This window comes from Atta colombica, unplaced genomic scaffold (genome assembly GCF_001594045.1).
Source record: "Atta colombica isolate Treedump-2 unplaced genomic scaffold, Acol1.0 scaffold52, whole genome shotgun sequence".
In the NCBI taxonomy this organism is placed as follows: Eukaryota; Metazoa; Arthropoda; class Insecta; order Hymenoptera; family Formicidae; genus Atta; species Atta colombica.
In genome coordinates this window covers 1,829,612-1,849,986 of record NW_017259542.1, presented here as the reverse complement: position 1 = coordinate 1,849,986, position 20,375 = coordinate 1,829,612, and the positions used below count along the sequence as shown (strand labels likewise).

General features: G+C 34.3%; 1 protein-coding gene across 1 annotated transcript in view; it reads right to left on the bottom strand.

Annotated features, from left to right (window-relative positions):
- LOC108691831 overlaps positions 1–19,738 on the bottom strand; it is a 140,827-nt gene extending 121,089 nt beyond the window's left edge. Inside the window, exon 1 of the mRNA XM_018199755.1 lies at positions 19,450–19,738. Within this exon, the coding sequence (XP_018055244.1) occupies positions 19,450–19,738 (289 nt within the window). The remainder of the gene's footprint in view (positions 1–19,449) is intronic.
- Positions 19,739–20,375: the final 637 nt, after the last annotated feature.

The window sequence follows — 20,375 nt, the reverse complement described above, 5'->3', positions numbered from 1 at the left end:
ATTATAAAAAAAGTTAATTTAAAAAAAAATAATAAAAATTATAGAAAAATAAAAAAATCTAATTTACATAAATACTGTTTTATCAGTTTATATCTATTAAAAATAGATATGAATTGGTAAAACAGTATTTATGTAAATTAGATTGAATCCCAAATAAATTCAAGCTGGTTTTTGGATTGATCCGGAATACAGATTTAATATGTTTAATCAAGCTAGGTTTAATGAATTTAACTCCATATTCATGTGAAGATTAAAACGAGAAGATCCCATCATGCTAAATTTGATATGAATTTGATATCATCTTTTTATAGATAATCATATATGTGATAGGGCAACTGTAATTTTAAATAAATACGATTAAATTGCACCCTCACTGATAAACTGGAAAATATATACTCATGAATGTTCTATTTTTTGTGCATCTAATCTACACGATACGTTTATACCTCTCGATATATTTATCCCTCAGGGTCGAGGCAGAAAACATTTCATACGTTGAAAAGGATGTAAGGGCCAAGTTTGGGTTACCCTAATCCTAATCCTGAAACTACACGTGCAATACATAATGCCAGTGGCATCTCACGTGATTGCATTGATATCAAAATACAGGGTAACCATCGATATATAGATACGAACGAGTTCAATAGCGCTGCACTTAAAATGGATCTTCGACATGTGGCATGCCGCATGGTGCTCGGATGTACAATAAGACAAGTTGCCACACGCTTTTATGCAAAGAACTTTATAAGATATTTGCATAAAATTTTAAAAGAGCGATTGTCATATACATTTATTTTCTTCAATAGAAAGAAAATAAATTGCGCAATTTTCAATGAAGGAATAGGGAAAATTGCGAGTACATGGTAAACGCGAACGATACTATTGCAGTATATTGAAGTAGAGATAACCTTTTATTTTTCGCATTTAATAAATATACATTTAATATCATAGGCATATCAAAATAAAATGCACCCACCGTTTAAAATAAAGACTACACGTTTTCGATGATTTTGATATAGGAAAGTGGAGAACTACGAAAAGAGAAAAATAAATAAATTATATATTAAGTACGACAATTATATATATTAAGTTAATTATATATTAATATATAACTATATTAATATTGAATTAAAAAAAATAAATCTTGAAGTAACTTTCAATTGTTTTCAACAATAAAAATGAATAAAAATTCAATTAAAATGATTTATATTTTTGTATATTATACTTCGTATTTTCTAAGCCAACGGCTTTTAAATGATTACTTTTGAATCGACAGCGGCAGTCATTTGCGGAATCCGCTGAATCCGGATTTGTTAATTATAAGGGGGAGGAAGAGAGGGGAGACCGGTGCGACGAACTGTGTGTGTGAACGAACGCACATGACAATCGCTGATCATAATCGCTTGGTCGATGTTATTGTGCTCTGAAAAAGTAAAGAGTTATGCTTCAATGAACTTTGAGACAAGAGCTTCGGGAGAGTTCCCCAGGGAAACTCGAATGAAAAGGGCGGGGTCGACAGACTCGCGATACGAAATTTCGGGCACGTAGGAATATCTTGGAGTACTTGCCATAACGGATATTCGTGAGATGGCGGAATACGATATTCCATAGTCGTCGATCGAGATTTATGGTTACGATATGCGATCAAGATTGCGTATCCGGTGCCAAAAATGATTTTGATTTGCCACAGCTGTATTTCATTCTGTATTTTTCGCATTCGAAGAGAACACTTTTTGTGATATATTATACGTCCTCTGATGTAAATTTGCTCTCTCTCTCTCTCTCTCTCTCTCTCTCTCTCTTTCTCTCTCTCCCTCTCTCTCTCTCTCTCCCCCTCCCTCTCTCTCTCTGCCAAATATGTGTACGTGGAAAGATACAGTTTAAATACTTGTACTACATTGTATGTAATGGAAAATATTATAGATCATGTAGTTATAAAGTTAGTTTTTAATTTGTATTGATTATTATTAATGTTATTTTTTTGATATTAATATTAAATTTAATTTGTTTCCTTTTTATCTTGTTATTTTAATTGTCATATATCTATCAAGTTCCCTACTAACAACCTGATGTTAACATTTCCACCTGTGCAAAATTTCTCAATTCGCGACACGTGTGCGTACATGTATATACATAATTCACTGACTACTCGCTCCAAAGTGGAACGTCGCGTTGCGAATGTGGGTCAGCACGTGCAGTAATTATGCGTCCGCCTAGATATTGTACGCACCCCTTTCGATCGAGGAGACGATGAGAGCGGGAGAAAAGAAGGCTGGGAGAGGGAGAGTGGAACAGAGGGGGCGAGTGAAAACCATCACGAATGCATTTGGGATGTTTCGCATAAGCGCGTAGCGGTTAAAGACACTTCATTTATGGCGAATTAAAACCTCAATCTCAGGGGAAAAGGACAGAGACACATCTCAGCAGCATTCAGTCGTCCTTCATCGTTCAATACGAACAATGTGCTGCTCCTATGTGGCACCTTGTGCTCACTCGGACTCCATTTAAACTCGCTGCGAAGTTCGATTCTCTCACATCGAGAACCGATTCGTCCCCCCTAATTTCCTCGCCTCAACTCGCTCCACTGACTCGACTGTTCACCGGAAAATGATTCCTTCATTCCCAATCAACTCTATTTCCGGAATGCAATCTTCTCTTTCAATTCCATTTATTTGCTATCATCATTCATTCACTATGAACTTGATAAGTCAATTAGTTTAATTAGTACATATTTTTAAAGCATTTTTATAACTCTTTTTTAAAATTTAAACTTCCTATTTTTCTGAATCTAAATTTTAGTACATTATTAATGAATATATATACATGCATTTTTAGCGTCATGCTGTGAAAACGATAAGAATATGTATTTGTTGAAATATTCTAAGGAAAATAATATATATTAGAGAAAAATATATATTGATTTATTAATTCATAATTAATGATGTTAAGGTCAATTTTTTCATCAAATTTCTCCAATGATTTGCTGTTTCCACCAAAGCAACTCTCTTCGGTTCGATCGCACGAGCGCGAGCGGTCAGACGAGCTTCTACTATACATATAAACGAATGTGGCCGCGAACCGCGAAGGGTGGTCGAAGGGTAGTTGGATGGGCCGAAAGAGGGATCGGTGCGGCGCAGCGCGGCGGGACAAGAGACAGGCGAGGCTGGTTTGATCACGCGACGACTACGACGACGACGACGACGAAGGCGAAGGTTATTGACATCTTGTAGTCTGCATGCGCTTGAGTAGTCTGGTATTACGCGTCAGTCTCGCCTTTGTTTCTCTCTTTTTTTTTCGCGTAAATTGCTCTATGTGATCTTTCTGTGTCGAACGTGTTTACCTCGTGATCCAAATTACGAAAATTACTAAGAGTAGTGTTTTATAATGCTTTCTAATTGTAACTACCAACATAATGAAATTCCATGATTTTTAGGCCTTTATCTCTTTTTCGCATTTAGAACGATCCGCTCGATCGATAGATATTATCGATCGAGCATACTTTAACATGAAAGATAGACTATGTTATATTAAAAGTGAATATATTGCGCACACAAAATCTTTAATCATCGTAATTGATATGAATGGATCAACTGTGAACCCAGTAGGAATTAAATATAAACAAAATTAATTTAGCCAATTACAGAAATTGTAATTAAAATCTCTTAAAGATTGATTTAAAATCTTTCCATAAAAAATTATAGAAACGATTTCTTTATTCCATACTACATGGTAGAAAAATATATAACATATTTTTCTAATGTAAAGTATAAATATTCCCTATTTCTCAAATTCCGCTAAAATTTTACCTCCTAGAAATCCACAGACGAATCAAATCACCACGCTTGCCATTACCCAGTTTGCGGTAAACGCCATTTAGTTCCACTTTGCATAACAGCTTCGTAACGCCGCGCCGTCGACAAAATCCCAGTGCGAGCGGTCGGCGTACATTGACTTCGTTCCGCGCTTACCTGGCAGCAGGTGCATTTAGTCCGTTGCTTGTGGGAAACACCTGATAACTCGTGCTCACGTAGATACGTGCATCTGAGTATGCGGTTGCTGCCCGTTTCTGATAGTCACCTGCCTTGCTTATAACATTTTCGTCGCGTTCGTTCGTTTTCAATTTTTAATACATTTTTATACATTATCATTTTTCTTATCATTTTTCCTTTTTAATAAATGCAATGCGATGCACGAAATGCATTTATCAAAAATATATCGAAGCACTGAAGTCTTTAAAAAAAAGCTAAAATTGTCATAAGCTTTCCTATAGAAATTTTTGAATTGTTTACATCAATTAAAAATAATAGATTTTTAAACGGAAGTTACAAAACGTTATGACAAGAAATTTGAAGAGACATGCAATCTTCAAATGCCTAGTGCTGCGAGCTTTTTAAAGAGGATATAGAAAATCAAAGAGACACATAAATGTGTAAAATGCTCTCTCTCTCTCTCTCTCTCTCTCTCTCTCTCTCTCTCTCTCTCTCTCTCTGAGGTAAATAGTACATACTCGTGAGATTTCATTTTCCTGTCACATTTTAAGCTTAAAATCAGTTCATTCTCATATCAATAACTATTCAATCTGTTGTTAGAATAATAATGAAATCAAAATAATTACATACAAATAGATAAATGTCCATTTGTATAAAATAAAATAATAAAGTCACACAAATTTATTATAAACTTATATGCGAAATATGCATGATAAATGTTTTCATTCATTACTATTTTATTTCAGTTTCATTAATATCATTAATATTTTATAATTTTCAATTATAATTTAATATCGGTATTTTTTTGCGATTAAATGAATGTTTTCATAAAACAGTTAAATTTATAGCTCGTTGTGATTATGAATGTTCAGATTTCACATCAAAAGTCTCATTTCAGTTCTAACATTAACATTATCTTCTATACTATCATATGCCGCACCAGAAGAACGCTAAATTAAGATTACTCATTTTCATCGATTGCTTTATTCTATACCGCGATTACAATCATATCCATAGCCGCTGGATGCGTCCATTGTTACCTCAAGAAAGCAACAGCTCATTTATCATAGCGTTCGTTTAATTACATTGCGGATAGCGATCTTATCTTTTCCTAGAAAAAATTCGTTATATCCTTCTAAACAAAAGCCCATTCAGAAAAAAATCTCTTCCAATGAAAATATCCTGTCACCATTCTCATAGCGCTTAATTGCCCGTTGAGAAATTGCTCTAATGAATAAAATCGGATAAGGATAGTGTTATAATAAACGTAACAAACTACGATTGCTACTATGCTTCGATGATATGGAAACTGAAAGTATTAAAAGAGAACGAGAGAGAGAGAGAAAGAGAGAGAGAGAGAGAGAGAGAGAGAGAGAGAGAGAGAGAATGGAAGAAAAAGAAACGTTCGAGTGTGGTTGTGTAGAATGCAGACGCAAGTTTCTCATTCACCATTTCATACATGGATGTATGTTTACTCGCTTAGAAAAGACACGTATACTGCGATAATCACGGAAGAATCAATGACAATTACGTAATTGCTTAGCGATTAAAGTTGATGTTACGCGCTTCCGTTTGGATGAGTGTAAGATGATAGCACTACATATATGTTTGATACGACGGTATGTAATTGATTGTGATAATGTCATATGGCTATAGGCCATGGTCATTTGGATTTGCGATAGATTAATTTTAGAAAATTTGTTTTTCTAAATATATGATAAAAAGTCTCAAATTAGTAATATTTTAATAAGTATCACAATTATTTATAAAGTATTTTTGTAAATAATAATATTAATAGGATTTTCAATAACTTATAGCAAATTAATTAAAATGTTTTTTAGACGAGTTAAACCACATTTTGCAATAAAAATACTAATATGAATCAATTGGATGGATATGCGTATATAAATTTTAATAAGATATACTTGTAAAAAACGAAACAATATAAAAGGTTTGATTCTTCGTTTTGGATTTTTCTCAATACTTTCAGGTTTCAAAAGTATCCTCAGAACGAAAAGTTGAAACGTTTACACTGTTTCTTTTTCTTTTTCTTCAAGTATCTTTTTTTACAAGCATATCTTTAGACAACAAGATTCATGTACATACACACGTCCAATGTCGATTTATATTGACATTTTTATTGCGTGTTATTGTATTATACCAAATGTTTAAAATGTATGTTTTTGCAAAATCAAAATTATATATATAATATAAATTTTAGGAAAGAACTTAAAATATATAAATTACATATTCCTTATTTCTTATGGAATTTTCTACAATAAATCATATAGATATTTAAATTTAGCTTTAAGTCTTGCCATAAGAAATTGACCACCACAATCGAGTATTCTTCTCAATTATAGTTGAATATGACAAAAATAATCAACTATGATTGATTAATTTCTTACGACTTACAGTCTGCTGTAGAACAGGCTTTAAAGATTTCATAAAGACGCCTTTCTGAAATAAGTTTTTCAACTATAAACGGAAATGATGAAATAAATATAATAATTAAGTCAATAATAATTATAACAGGGAATAATAATTAAGTAATAATATCACCCATAGAATTCTTCACAATTGAAATATCCATACAAATTATACAGAGAATCATGCTCGACTACCGGAAATAAATGCAATAAAGCCTCGTTCTAATTAACGTGCTACAGAGCGAAGCCGCCAAATGATATCTACCGTTGCAGAACTCGCCATTCCGCAATGCGGGCGTCGCGTCGGTTATAGTTTCGGAGTTAAGTCGCGATAAGTCGGTTAACGTAGTCACGTTAAACGGTTCGTTCGCAAACTTTTCTCTCTTCGAAACGGAGCCACAGCGGAGACAAAGGCGCGGCCTTTTAACAGCACCGTAAAGTTATTTGAGGAGATACGGCGAGACATGCTCTTTGAAACGTCAGTCAGCACCGCGTTCAAGGACTCGAGATGTGGCCCCGTCCATCCAGATTTCGTATTGTTCACATCGTGTCTCAATGGCCTCGACACTTCAACTCATCGACCGAGCGACCGACCGACCGACCGACCGACCAACCGACACTTTTAAACCATGTCCGAATCGAGCAACCAAGCACTCGAGAACATAACGAATGGCGCGCGGAAGTGCATCCCGAGGGGAACAAAACGTTTCCTTAGTGAGGTGTGCGTTCGTTAGGTAATAGTGTTGGCAATCATACGACTTACAACTGGCTAATTTCATTTCCTTTCGAAGAATTAAAAGCAAGAAAAAGAAAAAGAAAAAGAAAGATCAAGATGAATGTCATTTTTTTGATTTCTTTCTTCATTCTCTGATGTATTAAAACTGATGGTTAATCAACGTGACAATTATAAAACAATTAAATTAATTAACATAATAATTATAATAATTATAAAAAAATTATAATTACGAAATTTATTTTAATGAAACGCCCATATTTCTATTGGATTTTAATTAAATTATTTAATTAATTCACGTCGAAGGAACGATTTTGCTGATCTAAAAGATCTAAAATTGATCTAAAAATGCTAGATACAGACCTGAAAATAATTTTAAAACTAATTCATAACATTCAAATAATTATGTTAAAAACTAAAAAACGATGAGAGCAATACTGCAAAAAATTTTAATATTCTAACAACTAGGTAGTTTGAGTTTCCAACAAAATTATTTTTGAATTTGTATTTTCCAGATATAAAAATTTTACCACAATTCTTGCCATGTATTATTCATACATAACTAAGTATATTTATAATTGCATTACAAAGAGAAAAAAAAGCGTCGATTGCTTTTGCAATTGAATGCTGTTTTCTTTTTGGATTAAAGAAGTAAAATGCGTAAAATCGTTTAGCATCAATCTTCTTATTTCTTTTTGCGATTAAAGACAAGAAAGATTTATGATGTTAATCGGATTGTCGATGAGACTGATTCGCTAATCATGATCGCACGATGCATCGAGACCGAAGTATCGTTAGATGCATTTTAGCACCAAAGCGAGAAGCCGGCCAATTATTATTATGCAAAGAGCGAGCCGCAAAATCACGATTCGCGGCAGATACCGTGAACGACACTGCAAATAAATCGTACGGTGTTGGCTACACAGTCGCGAGCGAATCCGTAAAAATACAATAAATCGATCAGCGAACGATGCAGTTGAACGATGGGCAGGGAAACTTCCGTCGGCAATGAGAGGATAAATGAGAGTCTAAATCACAACAATGTCAAATAAATGGCGTAATATTCTGATATCTTTCGGTATAGGTAATGGTGACCGAGGAGAAATCTCGAATTCTTTAATCTCTTTCCCGATGAATCATCGATCCTTTAACAGCGAATCATAAATCTTCCTGCTTATACGTAGAATTCACATTCAATGTTTTTTTTAAACGTAATTCGAGACAGAGAAATGATTACAAATTAATTAAATCATTTCGTAACGCATATCTCTAGAACTGCTTCTTTATTGCCTTTTAATCAAAAGTATCCAATGCATAAATAGCAATGCGTAGTAATAAAATTGAAGCGCAGGCGCCATTAAAAAACCATTAAAAAAGCAGTCGACATAACAATAAGCGATAGAATAACAATGAATATCGGTATTGTATTGTAGCGTATAGACCATAATATTTCATACGTTATCGAGCATTTAGAGATATCACAATTTATCAATTCTTTTTTTTAAATAATTTTTCAAAGCAGTTTGCGAACCTAGTATAATAACGGCAGTTGCACAAGGTGACATGTAATCTGACTTCTCTTCGAAACGTCGCACAGCGTCGTGTAGTTTATTTCCACGTCGCGGAGGAATTATTGCGCGAAGATAGTGAGCGAACGATCAAGGAGAGTTGCCGTGATTATCTCGTATGAACGATCGCATGTGTTCACATTAGTCATAACACTTGATGTAATCGGCATTTTTTATGGTGATGAGGTGTCCTCGAGGTGTTGCCGTTTCCGAAGGACGGAGCTAGTGCACTCATTGCAGCTAGAGCCTAGAAGAGGAATTTCCTGGAATTCTTACTTGTTCCATATCTGTTGCATAAGCAATAATTGTATCATGCGACACGTCTTAACAATCGTGCGTCACTAATGACTACTTAAGTGACCACTCGCGAGACGCCGCAGATCGACTGCTAAAACGTATCTTATTTCAATCCGCTTAGAAGTTTTATGGGAACTTAATTTTCTACGAATCAAAAATCCATAAATTTAATTAAAGATTTTCTCGTAATTTTTAATCATTAAATCTTTTAATAGAAAGAAAAAAAATTTCATATTTGAATATCCTAAAATTAACCTGCTATTAATATATTATACGTATTAATATATAATATTATACGTTAATATATATACGTATGTTATCACTTATATTCACATTTAAGAATTTAATTTTATCAAGTGCTTAATTTAATTTAATTGTTAAATGCTTATATTCTGCAAATAATATCTCAATTGCAAATAATTCATGTAATTTTCATATACGATGCGATGATGTTTGAATAGAATGCGTCAAAATAACAGAATTAATTGTGTAAAATGCTTTAAGTATCGCACTAAATGTTTTAAACGGTAAATTGAAAGGGCAAAACTTCTATTACCACTTAAGTATAATAATTGACCATCTATGAAGCGATCTATAATAAATTCAGTTTGTTTTGATATCCTTAATATCGACTTCTTTATACTATTCGCTGCATAAGTGACGTGTAAAGGTTCTTTACCATTCATTTAAATCATTTATAATCACTGCATCGTTCAATCATTTGATGTTTTCTCGCGGCAAGATAAATGATGAGAAACATTTTCCATCATTGGCATCATTTCTGTGAAACAGAAATAAAAGTATCAAGTATCTTTTCGCTAGTAAGTTAGAAAAATCAACTATTTCTTGCCTTGGCATTGTGTATTGAATATAAAAATATATAAAATAATAAATATGCGTATGTAAGAATATTCTCACGTAATTATAAAAATAATTTTTTTATAATAAAACAATTCTTTTTTATAAATATTTATTTACGAAAAAGAATTTAACACAAATGATTTACGCAACTGATCATTTGGAAGTAATTATATCATGACACACGAAATATCATATCATTCAATTATCTCATTAAAAATTTGTTTGTGGAACATCAATTTTTGGAATCGTATGTAAATTTCACATTTTATGAAAATTCTATCCGATATGATATCACGAATCAAACTTGAGCAGAGGTGAAGATGCACACACCATCCAGATAACATAATCAAGACATTTGAACTCAAAAGTATTCATCTTCTTAAATTCTTTATAAATAAATACAATCTGTTCGAAATGAGAAAAAAGAATTTAAAAATATATGCAAATGTATTTATATGCGTATTTATATATTATCTGTAATATAAATAATATTTAATTTGTATAATAAAAATCGAAGTATGATTTATTCTTATACAACATTAAGAAATTTAGAAAAACCAGCAAAAAAATATCTTCTGAAAAAGAGAATTGATGACATAAAAAAGTGGAATCTTTTAGGACATTCAGAAATACTTTTTGAAAATAAATCAAATGAAACAGGAATTTATTTCGTATAAAAAAAAATCGATATAAAAAAAAGAATTTTTTTTGGCTCTCTATGCTATCTAGGGTAATTTCTGAAACGGTGGATAACATACGGTTGATTTAAAATGTTGAGTATAAAATGAGAGCTGTGTTGTTTTTCACACAGAAATAAAAAAATGTAGAGACTCGGAAACGTTTCCGCTTACATTGTGTGCCTAGTTGCTATCTACGTTATCTGAAAGCTTGTATCGAAAAGTAATCAAACACAAAGACACGCCTTCAAGAACTTGTGAGATAAAGTGGCAATCGTATTAGATGTTATCCATTAAAGACAATTTTCCACGTTCAAGTAATTAATTCTATACTGTATAAATTTTGTTAAAAATAAATACAGAACTGTTATATGTAAAGCAAATGGTATGATATTTCGTACGCCACTCAGCACAAACTGATGTGTGCGTCTTTACCTCCGCCCAATTCCGACTCATGATGCCACACCTAACATAATTTCCATCAAGTACAGAATTTATTGACATAGTAAAAATTCATAGTAAAAATTCATTCTACAAGTATAATTTTAATAAAATAATTGAATGATAGGGGAGACCAGGAACTAATAGATTCATTTTTTAGTTTCGAATTATACAAACGAAATTAAGAGAAAAAAATCAAAAAAATGAATTCTACATACATTTGACTATCTAATAATATTTTAATAATAAGGCAAAACTGGTAATTAATATTAAAAAATGCAGTTTTCTAATGCATTCCATCTGATTTAACTAGTCCCGGGACCGGGACATAATTCGACTAAGATTATTAAAATAAAAATTAATGTATTTTAAGTTACATCTTTGGCTACATATTAATAAAACTTTTATAAAAATATATTTTAAACACAAACATTCGCTTCGCAGAGCAAAACAATGCTTCTTTTTGCAAAATTTGTTTATTTCATGCAAAAATACGTCGAATAAGCTTAGTTTTCGAGATTGGACATGAGGGAAACTAAACTTATAACATTTATCACTGAGGAAAATCTCTTTAAAGGAATAAAATTTTGACTAAGTACTATAAGAGTCGTCACTAAACGAGTCATACAATTCCATTGCTGTGGTTACTATCCTCATCCATTTATTTTTTAAAAACATTAACAATATAAGATAACAAAAACACATAAACAAAAAAAAATCTATTGGATTTTATTAAATAGAAATCAAATATCTCGATTATAAAATATACGATTATAAAACAAAAATTTTAAGAATAAAAATATTTACTTAGATGTAGGATTTTTTGAAATTGTGGCATAACTTCTATCATAGATGTGTTCGCAATAAGATGTTACAGCAGATTTAGCGGCAGTCGCTGCTGCGTGCTCAGACACGTTTACACGTGTCTCGCGTGTTTTGTTTTTAATGTACCCTCGCTTATTCTACTTACCCCTATAGTCAACTGACTCCGGTCTCCCCTATAGCATTTCGTGCGCCATTCCGTATAATTTCCAAAAAAAGTACCGTTCTCACATAAAATTCTTCATACGAGAATGAAAATATTTTCTCACGGAAAATTCAGCACAAGGAAGTCTCTGTAAAAGATCTAATACAATTAGAATATAACTCTGTATTGGAATTAAGTGATTTGTATAGAAATCATGTTTCACAGATTGTCGATACATTCGTTACGCAAAGCTCGACGCGACACTCATCAGTCTTTCAGTAAAACGCAATGTTATCATCGACGCGTACGTGAATCGTAAACAGAAACGTTTGAGTAACGGGGTCGTTACTCTCCCGGGATAATCATGCGATAACGTAACGTTCGTCGAGTGGCATTTCAATCGAAATGCAGATGATAGGTAGAAATTCCTCTTTCACACGAATATGCTTAGATAAAAAGCTGCGGGAAGTTCGTTAAAAGACAGTTTATGCGATTGTATAAACAATTTAAATTATAACTATAATTTTAACAAATATTTTTAAAAATCCTAAATACTCGAACTAATTCCAACCTATTGCACTTTAAATTTTTGGAGTAAAATTTCACTCCAAGAAAAGTGATAGTTGCGCCAGTCCGGCAGGAGTGAAATTTTCATTCTTAGAGTGAAGAATCATTCCAAGCGAGAATTAATTTTCAATCTCTGCGAAGGATGAATAATTTCAATCTCCAAAGAGACTGAAGTTTAACTCCCTCCCCCCTGTTTTTGCACAAAATGAATGAATATGATTGAAAAAAGCATCGCTAGCGCAACTGTGATCTCTATTCCACCGAGAGTTAGAGTTGAATCAGAATGCGAGAATTGACCAATCATAGTCGAACATTCCTCTCTCATTCGACTATAAGAGAGGAATACTCGACTGTGACTAGTCAATTCTCACACTCCGACCCAACTCTACTACCTTCTTTTGGAAACTTAGTCAATCACTTTCGAAAATGAAATTTTTTTTCCCAAAAATTTAAAGTGTGTTTACATAAAAATGCAATAAACTTTACAAATTAATTTTGTATCAAATTAATCAATTTATTACAGTTTTATATATAAAGATATTTTTTCTAATTCAAAATTGTTTTATATTGATATAGAATTTCGTTTATTTATTAATTATTAATATTTTAATTATACTATTGTCGTTGCAAACGTTAAACAAGCAATATCGAAACATGAAAATTTTAAGATTGATATTGTAATCGTGACAGAAAAGCAAAAATAAAATCAATGATCAATCGGAATTTGCAGACTGCTAACTGTACATCAGAATTCCCTTTGTTCTTTCTATCTTTTTTCTAGGAGAGAAGTCAAAGGTCGCAAAAGGGCTTTAGAAGGTATAGACGAGTAATGGTACTTAATAATAGGTTCGTAATGCGCGAGGGCAGGCAGGTGTATGAGTCGCGATGATTAATTAACCAATGATAGGTTTAACTTGCCTTCTCGTGGCTTTTCCATCGGCTCTCTCTCTCTCTCTCTCTCTCTCTCTCTCTCTCTCTCTCTCTCTCGCCCTTACGCGACTGATTGATGATTATACGGCTGGCGGATGCAGGCTGGGTTGCGTTTATACACGCGCAGAATCACGGAAATGTCGAGAGAAATAGCGATTGCGACGTCGATAATCTCATTCTGGGAATTCTTTGTAAATATCGACGATCAGGTCGTTCGATGAGTATACCTGGGCGCGCCAAAGGTCCGAAACCGGTATTCGAATTACGAAACTGGGGATGGAACGCGAGTGGAAAAATTCCAGAAAGTATTACGAAATCGCGCGTGATAAATTAGAATATTCAATTTCAGGAGGAAAACTTATTACTACGAACGCTAAATGCCTCGAGCTTTTTTAATCTTAATAATTTTATTTTCTGAAATTCTTGTTAACATTCCTAGAATTGGAGCTAAAATATGTAGCTGAGAAAATCTCAAGGTAGAGTCTCGTTTCATGGTTGCGTTTGGTCTCGTTCGTTCTCAAGACAGAAATCGTGACCACCGAAAATACTCTTGCAATCAACAAGAGGCATCTGTTCCTATCTTACGAGCACGTGGTGTAAGATGAGGAGGGTTAAAGTGGCTGCTCGAGGAAATATACTTGCTATCTCCGAAAGAAAAAAAAGAGAAAAGAATAACATGCCCGAAAGAAAAATTCCTCGCGTTCGTGAGCTATGCTCATTATTTCTCCGAGAGTTGTTGTCTTTTTACGGTTACCGTGAGAAAGATAAACTCGATTAAGAGTCATCGGTTGCAACACGCGTCAATCTCATATATGTCATAAAAGTATTATCTCGTATACTTGTGAAAAGCTGTCATTAATTTAATTACTTTAATCGTTACAATTATTCACTTAGCATCTTCTTTTATTTTCAATTAATGTGATTATCAAATGTATTCGTGAACTGGTTATCAGTAATGTTCATAGGAAACTAAATAAATTATTTGTGCAGAATAATAATTGCTAGAGATACATACATCGATCATGTATGTACATTTATATATAATTAAATATTCAAGTATTTTTTAATACTCAATTTTTCATGCAGTTCTCTTCCAGACATCTTCAAACTTTTTTGCTTTTCGACAATGCTTCACCATCGATAAGTCAATATATATTTTGCCGATATTTATAGGGAGCGGACAAACCTTATCGCTTACAAACTTTTTTCATAACGATATACTCTAATGCGGTAAAGAGCAGTTTTTTATTCAGAACACGTGCCTCGGTGTCAAGTCAGCTAAAATTAAGCGAGAAAGTCCCCTTGCCTAGATGCCTACCAGCCTACCTCTCCTGTGCTTGCGTCACCCCTCGATGAGCCCCCTCCTATTCTTCGATGCCAGCTGGCAACCGGAAATAAGAGTAAGAAACTGGGTGAGGAAATAAATGAGGCAACGACCAGGGATGATGAAAACTCGGAGACGAAGCTGCAGATGAGGACCGTTGCGGCTTTTATTTCCGTCCGTTTCGTTATTATTCGTATTATTCATGGGGGTCTGTGATATATCCATAACGGGGTGCATGGGATAGAAAGGGGAAAAAATTTCGAGTAAAACAACTAACGCGGGAATTCTTTAATTCTTTAATTCTCAGATAACAATAGTACAAAATTTTACGTTACCAGAAAAAAAATTGTAATATAGCCATCAATAGATTTCAAACAAGTTCGTTAATAAGATTGTGCATTAACAAAATATGAAGTAATATCTATTACTTTATTTTGTAAGCTATACATTTATAATAATTCTTAAGCACTGTTGTTTTATAAAAAAAAATTGTTAAATTGTATTTCTCAGAGAAAAAATGAAATTAAAAAAATTATCAGATACATTCTGAGTATCTAAGTATAATCTAATTTATACTTATTAGAAAGTACATCAATCCTTTATGATTAAAAAAAAAATCAGATATATGTTTTTTCACATAAATACCGCAGCCACATAAAATTTCACATGTTTCATTATGTATTTAAAAGAGGAAACGTTGCAGAACGTGCTTATGAATTAATGCCTTCATTAAAATATGATTATTTAAGCAGAGGTTTGATTACAAGGTTCTCGTATATTTGCCTAAAGGGGCAACAGTAAATTTGAAATATCATATTTATCCAAGAGAAAGCGAGCGGTTTCGCCGCAGTTTCATATTTAATACTAAATCAAAATCTGTTAATACTAAACATGTGAAAATAAACTTTAAACATTCCTATTGCATTAAGTATTTCATCCTCAAGAAAAACAATGATAAAAACAATTACTGTTATGTTTTTAAATTTAAAAGCATTTAAAAAGTGAAAGTCAACATAAAAGAATACATGACAATTCTAGTAAATATCTAAAAAGAATCAATTGTTTCGTCACAATGCCGTAGTGTCTCTTTGTGTAATAACAAATTTCCCCAAATACAAAAAGAACAGGTATTTGTTGTCAATCAATATAGAATTGAGAGAAAAATGTTTTTTCCCAAGACTGGATAGCTTTTCTCAATGGGAAGCCTATCAAACTAACCGTTCACTTCGTAGTTCGAAATACTGTGAACCTGCTCGACCAGGTCGAACCACATCCTGCGTATAGCCGTTTCCGCAGAAGCCAGTCGACTGCTATCCTCTCGATGCGCTCGATAGAAGCGATATTACAGAACCGCATTAGCGATATTAGATTTCTGAAGTCAATATTATGATTTCCTGAATTTATACACATTTATCTAACTGACTCTTCATACGAGTCTTATTGTTTGACATATAAACAATTCATTTATCCGTTTAAGTAACTAAAGGAAAGATAAAGATTTGCATTTATTTCTGCTAATTCTAAGTTTAACTATTCGCTTAAACGTTAACTTTTTTGAAAGTGTATTGTATTCGGTAATATTTATGTAATAAAAATATCACTGGTTTTCAAATTTTAACTTGAATATTTCTTTTTAATCAAGTGGAATCTTGTAGACATGTGTTTACAAGTTACAAAATACATGTATTTATGAGAAACTCTTAGCGAGTTTAAAATTAAGTATTTATACATACATATCCATAAAATTATTTATTTATGTAATATGTGATATGTTTATGTCTCTCCTTTTTCTTCCCTCTTTTATCCCTCCGTTTTCTTCATCTCGACTTCAATGTCCTCTCGAGAACGTAAATTCTGATTTCACCAGAATCCGTCCGAAAGATATCCCTGGCGAGATACCTACTTGCGCCTGCAGGTTCAAGGCTAGCCATACTTTCAACCGCGCTGCTCGCAGGTCTCGCTGAAGCTTCAAAAGAAGTTACGTGAAATGTCGGCGGCGCATAGGAATATTATCTAGCGGACGTAATAAATTATTAAATCATGTGTTGCAACGATCTCTTAATAATCTTTTAAAGTGTTTTGGTACATATAATTCCATATAAATGATAATTAAAAATATTACGTTGTCATGTTTAAATGAAGCAAAAAATTAAAGAGAAATATTTTTGAAAATAAATTTGATAAGCGAACATCGCTCTCACAAATCGAATACATTCGAGGATTCGAGATGTATAAACGCGCACATCGGCATTAAATTACACCCGGCAGACGTTATTTTATCTGCTTCTTCCCGGCGGCGACGAAGCCTGTTTCACCCTTGGGAATTAAAATTCCCACCGACCCGCGGGGAAGAATCCGAGACCCGGCGCCGTTTGTGTGGCCGATTACCTGAGTCAGCTGTCTCACAAAGTGTGTAGCGTCTTTGCAGGACTCGGGAGTGGCGGTACGAGAGGCTGGAAAAAAAGCATGGGATCTCCTAGGCCTTTACAAGACCCAATGAACGAACCCTAAAGGTGCAAGATTCCTCCTTCGATCGAGAAAAAGAAGCTTCAGCTGTATGTCGATGGAATTACATTCATTCCGATATGTATTTCGCCTATGGCAACAATTTTTGTTTGTGCCGATATAATAATGATTTCTGATCTTAGACAGAAGCCATTTAATTATTTGCAAAGATTTTATTTTATTATAATTTTATTATAACATGATAAGAAATATATGAGTGTGGTGCATTTTCAGATTTAATATAAATAAAAATAAAATATTGAGAAAAAAAATATCTTTTCTTATTTATAATTTCTGTTGCAACCGAGCATTTGTAATGCTTGTATAAGACTTGATCTTGGGAAGAAAAGCACATCGTGGTTTTCACGACAAAATCGCGTGGTAATAAATCGTAATTTTCTTGACTTTATGGTTATTCGGAGTAACGGAGATCGTAAAAAGTGGCTCCGATTCAAACCTGACGTTAATTTTCCGCCGGCGTCGATGATACTTAAACTACAGCTAAAGCAATTTCGGTCGGTGAGAACTTTTTCCTCCAGCCTTTCGATTGCGCTCTTCAATCGCTGCCGCATTCAGGCATGATCAGAATTTATAACTAATTCTTTCAAATGTTAAATTCAACGAAAGAGCTTTAACAAAGTTATAGCTCGAGATTATTCAATTTTTAATGCCTTACTATTTCTTTGTATGACTTTTAAGCGTCGTAAATAGGAAGAATGTTTATTTGATGTAAAAAAAATTTAATTTTGTTGCTCGAGGAGTTTAATGTAATTCCTTTTTGTTATATTTCAAATCTATATCTTCATGTTTTTAAGTACTATACAAGATTTATAACTTACAACTTGATTATATCACATTATACACTATTAAATCTTTGACGATATGTACATAGATAGTTGATATTGTTGATAAACAATTTATATATATATATATATATTTTTTTTTTTTTAATTTTCAGATGCAATGTATATGCAATGATTGAAGATGTCATTCTACAGATATTTTATAGGTTCTTTAAAATTCTTAATTCAGACATTATCCACCTCTAATACAACTTCAGAGACTGAAGTGGATAGGTTCGACATCTTCAAACGATTCATTAACGGTTCTTGTAATCCTCACACACACGCACACACGCACGCACACGCACACACGCGCGCACACACACATTTTTAAGTCTTTTTGTCTCTGAGATAAATGCGTAGGACTAGGACTGAGAATAAGGAAGTCTTTATGCCTTCATAGGAGCTAATGTACCCTGTCCAGGTGAAACTTAGTTTCGGGACACATTGCAATCCGTTTCCCACGGTACAGACCAGGTAATAATCCGGAATGTTTTTCTCGTAATTCTATTCGTAGCATTCCTCTCTTTTTATATTTATATTTATATATTCTTATTTACTTGCGTTTCCCTCTGAAATGTACACAAAATCAAACGGGGATATTGTTTTTCTCTTTAAATAAAACAATCGAAAATAATAACGACAGAAAACCTACGAGAAAGAAATTAGTTTATATAAATATTTCGCAAAAGAAATGATACTATTAAATTTTCGCTAAAAGAAGATATAGAAAAATTAAAATCTACAAGAATAGAAACTAATCAAAATTCTTAGCTCGATGGATCGACTGCTTGTTGATTGAACTTGAAGATCGCAATGTGTTAAAATGTAAACATTTTGGAGAATTGTCTCGAAATTGTGACGTGCAAACAACAACAATCTATTACAACAATCGAGAGCTATCTTACAAAACTGGAGCAATTTGAATGTGAGCGTGTGTCTCGCGTTGGTTTTGTTTGCGTGTACATTACACCGTCTATTCCTTGGGGCAATTTGCTTTCTAGTTTCTAACTTTATTCAACGGCAGTACTTTAAAGCAGCGTTTCCATGGTCACGCTATAAGCACAGCAATATAGTCGTTTCTCACTTGTTTTGTTATTCTCAGAGAATTTAAACTTTATACTCCGGCAATCACTGTCGACGATCGAAGGAACTAACAAGCAAACCAATTTTGCTATCTTTTACAGAGTACCGCACTGTAGTAATTGCACGTGACGCCAATAAAATCGCAGCCTCTGAATGAACGGATTTGTTAACCGATCAATTGAGAATTAATCCTATTAAAAAGATAAAAAAAAGAAGTGATTCTGAATACTCACGGACTGGTATCTTCTTGGGATCAACGGTGCAGAGTCGCTCTTCGACTTTGTCGAGCTTATGACGTAGGTATCCGCTTCTTTCAGCGACTTGAGCTAGCTCGGCGGTGAGGTTCGCGAAGATGTCCTCCGCGACGGTGAGGAGAGAGGCCAACTGTTTGAGGGAGCTGGTGAGGGTGCCGTTCGCCACCGCTTCGAGCTCGGCGCCCACCGGCCAGCCCGGATGCGAGCCCGCCGGCACGTGGCCGCGGCACACGTGCCGCGGCTCTATCTTCCGCATCACAAACGGCATCGCGACGACGACGACGACGACGACGACGACGACGACGACGACGATAGTCGTGCCGGCCGCGGCGGCTTGCTGCTGAGTACCGTATCCCTAATCGGCCGCACTCGCGCATAACACACTTTAGCGCTGGTTCTCCCTTATCACCGGAGCACCGCATCGCTGCACGCTGATCCGCGAAATCGACCGAATTCCGCGGATCCCCCGTGCCACCGGCGCGATCTCATGCTGCGCGCGCGCGATGTACCACTGTTTTCTTTCTTTCACTACCTCGAACTGTCGTATATTTTGCTATCGCGTCACCGCGACTTGCTTTCCCTTTTTTCCTTTTTTTCTCTCAGCTTTTCACTCACAACTTTCACTCCGCACTCTTGTTGGATCACGAAAGATCGAAACAACACGCGACGCATTACAAGTTGACGCTCGAATTTCGGAAGGCGTGCATGTGCGGTGAGGATTTTTTGAAAATGCCGCCACTTGTAAAATTCTTTCGCGCAAACTTTTTTACGGGACGATTACGTAAATCGGTTGAATCGGACGAAAACGCACGAAACGACGATGCACAACGGACCTTACGGACCGTGCGAACGTACCGCGCGCCGCGACGATGGTACGCCAAGTGCCGGCCGGTCCGGTCGAGTCG